At 41.6% G+C, this 10,637-nt stretch overlaps 1 protein-coding gene and 1 long non-coding RNA gene across 3 annotated transcripts; one reads left to right on the forward strand and one right to left on the reverse strand.

Moving 5' to 3' along the window:
* Positions 1-2,347: 2,347 nt before the first annotated feature.
* On the reverse strand, positions 2,348-4,833 carry LOC127808013 (uncharacterized). Its single transcript, XR_008024850.1, has 2 exons — positions 4,686-4,833; positions 2,348-3,846 (listed from the first exon to the last, which is right to left on the reverse strand). It is a non-coding gene; the product is annotated as an uncharacterized LOC127808013 (long non-coding RNA).
* Positions 4,317-10,637, forward strand: LOC127807999 (protein SMAX1-LIKE 6). 2 transcript variants are annotated; one of them, XM_052346300.1, is made up of 4 exons: positions 4,317-5,917; positions 8,063-8,306; positions 8,469-8,636; positions 8,715-10,637. In XM_052346300.1, the coding sequence occupies exons 1-4, from the start codon at positions 4,461-4,463 to the stop codon at positions 10,398-10,400; spliced, it is 3,555 nt and encodes a 1,184-aa protein (XP_052202260.1). In that variant the 5' UTR covers positions 4,317-4,460; the 3' UTR covers positions 10,401-10,637. The 2 variants fall into 2 exon arrangements, with proteins under 2 accessions (XP_052202260.1, XP_052202253.1); XM_052346293.1 differs by having other exon boundaries at positions 4,320-5,917; positions 8,469-10,637.

The following is a 10,637-nucleotide window of genomic DNA, read 5'->3' on the forward strand; positions in this document are numbered from 1 at the left end:
GAGAGGTAGGGAGGTTTAAAAATTAGTGAACCGGCCGGCTGAGTCGTAGCTGGTTGTTTCCCAACTGATCTTTAAATACCAACCGGACGGAACCACTAACTAACTGAACCGATCAATCCAGACTCCAGTCCCTTTTTTTTTTTTTTTTCAATATGGATTTCAAAGAATCATATATTCACCGACAGACAAACGAAAATAAAAAAATAAAAATAAAAAAGGTCAAGAAACTACTTGAAAGAAGCGAGATACGATTGAAGTGTTTTGTTTTCTTATGGGGATGTGTTTCCCTAACACCAAAAGCAAGCAACGTCTTCTGAATTTGAAATGGGGAAGAAAATGAGAAGAAGCAGATGGTTTAGGATCTAAGCAAGTTGGTAAGTAGCTTTCAAGCGATTGAAAGAGGGAGTGGAGGACTGAATCCCATTCACTAAGAATCTGCAAAAGAACAGAAAGCAGATCAGATCGATCACTCATAACAGTGAGTGAGTGAGTGAGTGTGCGTGTGTTAATGAGTGAAGCGTCTTTGCAGGGACCGGTCCCCCCCACCCCCACCCCACTCGCCGACCCATTAAATCTCGCTGCGATCTTCATGATCTCGCTTTTTGCACAAATTGCCGTCACATCACGGAGCCCAATTGCTGCCTTATCATCTCGGCTAATTCCTCCATGGCATCAATGCGTCTTACTCCTCAACAGTTGACTCAGAAAGAGAGAGAGAGAGAGAGAGAGAGAGAGAGATTCTCTCTACTTATTATTATTGTGCCGAGCTAGAAGAAGACAGCCTACTATAGCAGAGACACGCTCGGTAGCTTTTTCAGCCTCTTGATTGTGATAAGGGCTGCTTCACTCTTCTCATTTCTGGCCTTCAAATGCTGGTTAATTACCTATTAATTCCGTCAGGCATTTTGGCGAACAGGTGGTGGGTGGGTGGGTTGGTTGGAATTTTCTTTCTGGTAAATGGGTCTCTTCTCCTGCCAAGCTTTTGGGTTGGGTTTGATCGGATTGGAAGTAGCGTGAAACGAGACTTCTTCCAGACAGATCCAAGTGCCTAACGCTGTACCGCCCAGAAAAAGTTGCTTAATTGTCATTAGTCATTTAAGTCAACTCTTAAACCGCCTATAGGAAACGAGATTTGAGAAGTCACCCACTTGACATTCACTTAACTCTTCCTCTAGAGAAGAGCCATCCAATTTCAATCAACTTCTCCTTGCTTTCAACTCTTTATTGGATTAAATTAAGATCTCAAACCATAAACCTAAGGCTGATAAGACATGAGTGGACCAGGATTCTTATACACCCACCATCTATAATAATCAGTAAAACCTAAAAAAAAAAACTCATCTTTTTTTTTTTATTCTTTTCTAAAATTAGGATATTCTAATAGAAATATTTCAAAAATAATTATTAATTGAGTTTAAATAATGAAAGAACTTTATATTATAACTAAAACTTAATGGGAATGTTATTGGTCTTTTAAATAGTACTTGGCTATACCATTAACTAGTTTGACAGAATCGGCCCTACCTACCAAATGAACGAGCGGGGTGGTTGTACTTGTTTACTCAGTTGCCTCTCCCCCCCTTTTACTCTTTTTTTTTACTTAAAAGAAAACCCAAAATTATGTAGAAAAACTATAGTTTAACAGTTTGAATTGAACCCCCGTGAAATGGAATTGATAAAGATATACATAAACGCGGATGCAGATGGCACCTGTCCAGATGACGACGGAAACAAAGCTTTCCATTGCTTTAAAGGTTGGAATGATATCCACGGAGACTTGTCATGGTCCCGGGAAAATTGACCAGCTGCTTGGTGCGAAAGCCCCACTTGCTCTAATCTTCATGCTGAAGCCAACATAGGGCTACTCTACCACTTGTATCACATCAACAGATATACAACTCGGAAAAATATGCATGTTTATTCTTAACGTTTTAGCATCTCTTTTAAGGGTGGGTTATGGATTCTCATCGGAAATTTATTTTAAAAAATATATATATATATATATATAAATAAAAATTATATTACGCTCAATCCTATCATATTTGGCGTCCATATCTTGCATAAGATTGTGTCTTAAATGTGTTTGCTTGTTCTCATTTCATTATTGAGTTTGCTGAGAAGAAAACAGAATGGGTGATGATATTGATCAATCTTAATTTAGGTGTGGACTTGAAGCAATCCCTGGTCAACCAAGATGATTCATTATTGCAGTTGGCTAATGGCTAGTGATCATTTAGTTTTGGACCAGAGTTACCCAGTCAAATCGAACCCCCCCCCCCCCCCCCCCCCCCCCCCCAAAAAAAAAAAAATGACAAACCCATTTATAAAAGGATGAAATTACAAGGAATCAAATCAAACCCAGAAACCTAAATAGAATAATTAGAAGGATTTAGGGTTGAACAGGCAAGATTTTGACTTTTAAGAATGGTGACAAAAACCAAATTGACCCAAATGCTGTAAGGGCAGGACGTATAGCCATCTACATTTATGTAGATTATCCAAAATTAGGGCAATGGCAGGACACTACTGAGCCAACCAAAAATAGGGCTCTGGCAAGGCAGTGTCCCAAGCACTGGGTTGTGGGCTTTGGTTTGGCTCAGAAAGGGAATGGAACCTTACAACCGAGGTGGAAACAATGGGTAATATACCAATTTAAGCAAAAGCCACTTTTTGGAGAAAGTGAGAGCCTCACTTCACTTGCATAAAGACCCATTATCACCTGTTTTCTCCTTTTCGTTTATTCCCTAATTTCAGCCAGTAAAAACACACACAACCCCGCAGGCCACAGATCACTGGTCCACGCCACCAGTGCGCCGCCGTGAGGTGGAGTCCACCAAGGCGATGCAAGTGGGCGTAATGCAGGTCCAAAATAAGCTGTCACAGTCAGTCACGAACGAACAGCTTTTCTTGGGTTTGGTGGCCCTTCTGGCACCCGAGAGGATGAGCGCACAGCATGATTGCTACGGCTTGTTTGGCTGAAAATCCCAAGAACCCCTTAAACGTTGAAGCCTCAATTAACCATTCGATTCGACCAACATTACAAGGGAGAGCGAGCCATGACATTAGATGAGATGATGGTCCATGCTCTGCCTCTTCTTGTTTTTATTAAATAATAAATATTATGTGGTGGTAAATAGTATATATTGTAAATTTAAAGTCTGGAGTTTTATCGTCTTTTCTTGTATGTTTATCCGAGTTTATGTTAATAAAACAATTTATAATGTTATCATAAAAATTTAGTCTCTTTAAGAGATCCCCCCCCCCCCCCAAGTGATGAAAGAAGAAAAAAAAAATGCTAAAATTGAATTACTATTCTTACCTACCCTCAGTGTCAGCTTGTCATCCCTCAAAATTGAATTTATTACTATTTTTCCAAACAAAATATTGTCACGCTAAAATTAAATTAGCAAAATAATTTTTTTTCCTTGATTGTGACCATTGTTATTTAAAAAATGCTATAAATCAACTTGCAATAAACTATAAACAACTCGTGGATCACATAAATATTTTTTTTTGTCCTTTTATGTTCTGAAATAAAAATAAAGATAAGGAGGGCGAAAGAAGAAGAAAAAAAAAAAGTATGATCAAAACAAAACGAAGGGTCAAATCACATACCTTTACGCCTTACTGGGACGGGGCGGGACGATAACCTCACCGTCAACGCGGTTCACTATAACCTTCATGCACTCGGACACGTGTCAGACAACTATTTCTCCCGACCACAAAACTTAGACAGAGCTGCTGGACTTGGAACGCGTGGCCCAATCATTCATGAACACGGCCGGCTCTGCCCCACGGGGGATGTGTTGTCACGGGCGGAGGGCGCGTAAGAGTTTCCGTGGGCGACTGTCTTGTTCGAACATGATGGCGAAGTGAGAAATAAAAAAAGAAAGGAAAAAGAAAGAGGGACTGTTAAAGGGTTGAGTTTGAAGCCCAAGACCCCTACCCCTCTCTCTCTCTCTGTGAGAGGTTTAAAAAGGTCGCTTTAAGGCTCAAAGCTAAGACAGCGATGGCAGTGGGCCGTGTGGCCCAGCCCATTTTCTCACGATCAAGTGGACACAGACAATGGCATCTCCTCGAAGGCCGTGTTTGGGAGCTCCACGAAAGCCAATTAATGGGAATGAATTAATAAGCCTTCTTTCTTTCTGTTAATTAATAATAATAATAATAATAATAATAATAATAATAATGAATCTATCTATCTATCTATCTATCTTTATTGCTGGTTGGGTTGGGGTGTCTGAGAAAAGTTGAAAGGTGCGGGAGGCCAATAGGGCAATTTTAAGACGGGCTAAAGGGGGCCTAAAAGGGGTCTGGGTATAATACTACAACATCGAATTGGCAAAAAGATTTTTCCTTTTGAGTGATAGGGAATCTGTGCTCACCATGTGTTTGTTCTTTTGCGGCCCCCACTATCGCACACACCACTCCCACCACCACCACCACCCCCAAAAAAGAAAATGCCACCTCTCTTTCTCTTTCTCTTTCTCTTTCTCTTTCATTCCAACCTTCCCTCCACCCCTTCTCATTTTGCCATATTAAATAATTTTATACGCCCCTTTGAATTTTTTATTCCATTTCGACCCTGGACTTCCTCCCATTCCATACCCCCTCCCCCCGTTTCCCCTCGACTCGTGTGCTGTTATTGTTATATCCTTTTATTATATTATAAAAAATTTACTTACCTGCTGCTTGTGTGTACATATTTATGCTCGCCGGCGATGCCAACGCCGGTCGGCACAGCCAGGCAATGCTTAACCGAGGAGGCGGCGCGTGCGCTCGACGATGCGGTGGCCGTCGCCCGCCGCCGCAGCCACGCTCAGACCACCTCTCTCCACGCCGTCTCCGCGCTGCTGGCTTTGCCGTCGTCGCAGCTCCGGGAGGCGTGCGCACGCGCTCGGAGCTCGGCCTACTCGCCGCGGCTGCAGTTCCGGGCGCTGGAGCTCTGCGTCGGCGTGTCACTCGACCGGCTGCCGACGGTGAAAGCTCTGGAGGAGCCGCCGGTGTCGAACTCGCTCATGGCGGCGATCCGGCGGTCGCAGGCGAACCAGAGAAGGCAACCCGAGACGTTCCACTTGTACCAGCAGATGCAGCAGCAGCAACAGCAAAGTAGTCAATCGTCGGTGTTGTGCGTAAAGGTCGAGCTCAAGCATTTTATGCTCTCGATTCTGGATGACCCGATTGTGAGCCGGGTATTTGGGGAAGCGGGTTTCCGCAGCTGTGATATCAAGCTCGCCATTCTCCATCCTCCGCCGAGGTTCTCGCGGTCTCGGTGCGCGCCTCTGTTTCTCTGCAATTTCCCCGATGCGGACTCTTCTTCTCTACCCGGTTTCAAGTTCCCCTTCGCCGGCGTTTCCACGTTCGAAACCGAAGACGGAAACAGCCGAAGAATTGGTGAGGTTCTGTTAAAGAAAAAGGGCAAAAATCCTTTACTGATTGGAGTTTGCTCCAAGGATGCGCTCTCTAGCTTCCTAGCCTGCGTTCGAACAGGGAAAAACGGCGTATTGCCATCTGAAATTGAGGGTTTGAGCGTCGTCTCTATCTCGACAGAGATTTCCGAGTTCGTTGCCAAAGCGGGAAGTCATGAAGTGAAGCAAATGATTGATTTGAAGCTCAAAGAAGTAAGTGATTCAGCGAAGAATCGTTCCGGGCCTGGGGTCGTTGCTAATATCGGCGAATTGAATGTTTTAATTGGCGATGGCGCTTCGGATGATTCTGTGAAGTATGTGGTTTCTCAATTGACTGGCTTGGTGGAGATTCACGGCGAGAAGTTGTGGTTGATTGGAGCAACTGAGAGTTACGAGACATACGCTAAGATGTTGGCTCAATTTCCTGCAATTGAGAAAGATTGGGATTTGCATCTGTTGCCAATCACAAGTTCAAGACCTTCAAGTGCAGGATTATCTTCGAAACCCAGGTCAGTGACTCATCTTAGATATCCAATTCTGTCGCTACAATACAATACGTAGTCCGTTTGGCATTAAAATTTTGTATTGTTTAATGGTCGTTTGGCGTCATCAGTTTAATAAAATAAATAATAAGCTCTTTGGAAAAGGGATGGATGAAGCCTTAAAATAAAACCTTCCACGTTAAGAAATTTAAATAATTGTTGCTTTGTTGTGATCCAATTTTGGCAATGCCCAAATGTCTCGCTTTGTTTAAAGAGAAACATCTGCAAAATTTTGTATTCCTTTATTAGCCATAATATTCTGGATTGTTTGTGTGTTTTCTTGGCACCTCAGTTACCAGAAAACCGTGAGTTTTTAGCTACTTACGAATTGGTAAATACATTCAGGAAACATGAATTTTTAATGACCCAATGTAATCCCGGAGATTTTATAGTGTATTTATTTTAGACGTTTTTCTAGCAACGAATTGAGAATTATGGAGATTGGAGTTTTAACAGACAGAATGCATAAGATTCAGAAGGGGAAAATGTTCATCTTGCTTGACAAATGAGCTTTCTTGCAAAGATCAATTTAAAAACTATATACAACATTTATTTTGCATCTCATTGCTTGGCTTTTTGCTAAACAAAAATTGAAATTAGAAGAATCTTGGATGTCTTATATCGTAATCATGTAATCTATAGAAGGTTATCCCATCCCTATTATACCACATTTTAAAAATATATGGGCATCATGTTCCAACTTCCAATTGCTGATTCATGCGTTGAAACAATGCATGTTCCACTGAACTAACTTGGTTTTAGTGATTTACTTTTCATTTGTCAGCCAAGTATTGCCCTATTGGTAGAGAAACCTATATGCCCTAGTTTTGGAAAATATCTTCTTTAACTTTAGAGGACATTTTTGGGAGTTTACTTCTATGGCAACAATAACAACAATGAGCCTTACATCTACTAAGTGAGGTTGACTACATAGATTCTAACTTGCTAATCATCTTTGTCCGTGATTGTATCTTCTAATAAGACTATTATATTTAATGTCATGCTTAAAAGTTTTCTGTCAGGTTTTCTTTCTGTCTCTGTATTATTTCTTTAGCAGCTTTGGTACAAACCATTTGCTCTCCTCACACATGCTTCTATTAATTTTTGTTTCGCATGTCGCAACCATCTTATGCATCTTATCTTTAACAAGTTTCACTGCAACCTTATTTATAGTTGACTTTAGATGGTAGGTATAACTTACTCAACTTGGTGTAGATTGAGATTTTACACTTCTTAAATTCCTACCTTATGATATGAAATATATCTCAGATTCCAAACTTTTTCCTTCCAACATATATTTCCCGTGGTTCCAAAAATCAAAAGATTTTCCATTGAAAGCTGAAATTTTATTTTGGCCTTTCTAGCTTTATCCTTCAACTTCGGTTATGATAATTTAATTTGAACATAGCGCTCCTTGTTTCTCTTCATTCAATCTGCAAATGTGAACCAACTTTTGCAGTATATGCAGTCAGATTGAGAGTCTGCAACACAAGCCTTAACCCCATTGATAGCTTTGGATTTTAAAAAAATGGCACGGATTGATAATTTTCCTTTTAGTTTATTTACTTTACTATTTATTTTCACACATTAAAAACCTCCTGCATTTAATTAGACATCCTTCAAGTTTTATGCCTCACTGACAAATGAAAGGATTCCTCTGGGTAGTGAAATCTTGGCTGGTAAAAGTTTTGATGGTAAAGCATCTAGGCCCTTGAGAATGAAGATTTTTTATTTTTTTTATTTTATTTTTTGTTGGTACATCTAGGTTTGTGTTAATTTGATCTTCTGTTTGGGCCACTGATGAGATTTATTCCTCCAATAAAGCGGCGCATTAGACTGGGAATTTTACCTGCCTCTGATTACACTGAGTGCCATATGCACTATGACTTGTAACTTTGAAACCTCCACACGTGCATCTCCTTTTTATTTTATGTCATCTCTTTTTATTTTCTATATTAAATACAAAATATGTGTACAAATTTACACAAGAAATGTATTTTTCCAATTTACTCTACTAAAGAAGAAGAATATATGCCCCCATGGAACATTTTAGCTTCTGACTTGTTTCTGTCCATTGGATCTCACAGTTCCATGCTCATGCTATCCTTTCAGCTTGATGGGGTCATTTGTTCCACTTGGTGGGTTCTTTTCTACTCCGACCGAGTACAAGAATATATTAAGCAGCACAAGTCAGTGTACTCGTTGTGATGTCTGCAATGAAAAGTATGAGCAAGAAGTTTCTGCCATATTGATGGGAGGATCCACTACATCGGTTGCCGGTCAGTACTCAGCAGGCTTGTCTTCTTGGTTGCTGACAAATGAATGTGGCACAAGCAAGAGAAAGGATGTTGTAAAGGTATGTACTCATCTTATGATGCCAGTCATTTATCCCACCCACCCTACACATGCATATGATCTGCATAAGGATAGATGCATGCTACAACACCGAAGTGTTCCATCCATTGTTTAGCTTGTCTAAATGTTTGGATAAACATGAACTCTGTTAATTTCATTCCAGGCCAAGGATGATGGAACGGCATTGAATGCAAAACTGATGGGTTTACAGAGGAAATGGAATGATTTCTGCCTGCGTCTTCATCCCACTAGGTCATTCCATCCTGCAATTTTGCAGACTAGGCCAGAAGTTCAACCTTTGGATGCTTCTCAGTTTATTTCAGATAGGAAGGCAAGTAGCAGCAAATATTCATCTTCAAATGAAAGCAGACCCTCCAATCTAATTTCTTCCGTGCCAATGGACTTGCAGAAGGTTTCTGCCCAGAGACAAACCATAACCTTTCCAGTGGCTTCCGAAACTGGAAAAGCTAATTCCCAAACCAAGCTACCGGTAGAAGCCCCAAATAGTCATCAGCTAGAGATGGAAATCCCCTGGCCTACCGCTTACCCTGTATGCAGTTTGGGCCTCCCCTCTGATCGTACATCACCATCATCAGTTACTTCTGTGACCACAGATTTGGGGTTGGGAACAATTTATGCAGTGTCTGGTCCAGAAACTGGACTATCCAAATTTGAGGATCATAAGAGTCGGCTCCATTACTTCTCGGGTTCTGTTACTGCAGGTTTTGATGCAGTCAGTGAGAATGCATCAAATCATATTGCCTCTCCTTCATCCTGTTCTGGTCCTGAGTTGGGAGGGCATGTGGACTTGAAAGATTTCAAGTCCCTTTGTAGAGTACTGATTGAAAAGGTTGGCCGGCAAGGTGAAGCCATTTCTACTGTTAGTCAAGCTATATCCCGTTGCAAAACTGGCCATGGAAGACTTCGTGGCACAAACCAGAAAGGAGACATTTGGGTCAGCTTTCTTGGACAAGACAAGTTGGGAAAGAAAAGAGTTGCCGAAGCACTTGCTGAGGTAATATCTGGGAGTAGGGAAAGTTTATTCTCTGTTGATCTGAGCTTTGAAGATGGAATGAGCACTTCATACTCCATCTTTGACCGTCACGATTTAAATAAGTATGGTGTAAAGTTAAGGGGAAAAACAGTTGTCGATTATATTGCTGAGGAATTGAGCAGGAAACCTTGCTCGGTTATGTTTCTTGAAAATGTAGACAAAGCTGATTTGCTGGCTCAGAATAGTTTGTCTCAGGCTATCAAAACTGGTAGATTTCCCAATTCACATGGGAAAGAAATCAGTACCAACAATGTGATCTTTGTCACCACAGCAGATACCAAATGGGTTAATAAAGGAGATACTTCTGAGGAAGACCATGTCAAATTTTCTGAGGAAAGAATATTGGGAGCCAAAGCCTGGCAAATGCAAGTTTTAGTTGGATGTGTTGCTGGAGATGCCAGTACAACCTCCTGTAACAGGGTGAACGTTGTGTCGATTATGCGAGGGAAGGGAAATGCCAAGGCAGTGGTATCTGTCAGCAAACGGAAGCTGATCGACATGAACGAGTCCATGGAGCTGGAGAAGAGCCTGGACTTACCAAAACGGGCTTCTAAGGCAGCAAAATGCTTCCTGGATTTGAACCTTCCAGTGGAATCAGAAGACAATGATTGTGCAGACTACGAGGGTGACTACTCCAGCTCGGAAAACTCAGAAGTTTGGTTGGAAGATTTCTTGGGTAAAATGGACGAAAGGGTTGTGTTTGAGCCCTTCAATTTTGATTCGGTTGCAGAAGAAGTGCTGAAAGAAATCGGGGGATGCTTCCAGAAGATAGTGGGATGCTGCGAGGCTTCGCTGGAGATCGATGAGGAGGTGATGGTGCAACTGCTTGCCGCAGCCTGGCAATCAGACACAAAGAGGGCAGTGGAGGACTGGGTGGAAGGGGTTCTCAGCAGGAGCTTTGCAGAAGCCAAGCGGAGGTACAGCATCACTGCTCGCTCTGTTGTAAAACTGGTTCCTTTCGTAGAACAAGGCCGCCGCCGCCTTTTAATGGAGCCTGGAGGATCATCCTCATGCCTTCCCACTAGAATTATGCTCAATTGAAATCAAAGTTCCTTCTTTGTTTTTGGCGGTTGCTTGTCTTAAAAAAAAGTTTAAAACTGCTTTTCTTTGTAACTAGTAGCATGTATAAAGTAAAGATGTAGCTCCCCCTCTCGCTCTCCCTCTCCAAATACCCTTCCTTTGCCTTGGTAACGCCACTTACAGTTTTAGGGGCCCCCCTTCAGAAAATTTTTGTTGCATGTAAACTGCTCCTGTATAATAGATAATTCTTAGTTCTCA

Source organism: Diospyros lotus, chromosome 1 (assembly GCF_014633365.1).
Source record: "Diospyros lotus cultivar Yz01 chromosome 1, ASM1463336v1, whole genome shotgun sequence".
NCBI classification, from domain to species: Eukaryota; Viridiplantae; Streptophyta; class Magnoliopsida; order Ericales; family Ebenaceae; genus Diospyros; species Diospyros lotus.

What these genes read in the sequence shown, in the direction of transcription:
- LOC127807999 (XM_052346293.1), top strand. Translation starts at nt 4,461, where the DNA reads ATGCCACCTCTCTTTCTCTTTCTCTTTCTCTTTCTCTTTCATTCCAAC. An exon ending in GGATTATCTTCGAAACCCAG is followed by an intron (nt 5,918 to 8,062) that starts GTCAGTGACTCA and finishes CTATCCTTTCAG; the next exon opens with CTTGATGGGGTCATTTGTTC. An exon ending in AGAGAAAGGATGTTGTAAAG is followed by an intron (nt 8,307 to 8,468) that starts GTATGTACTCAT and finishes ATTTCATTCCAG; the next exon opens with GCCAAGGATGATGGAACGGC.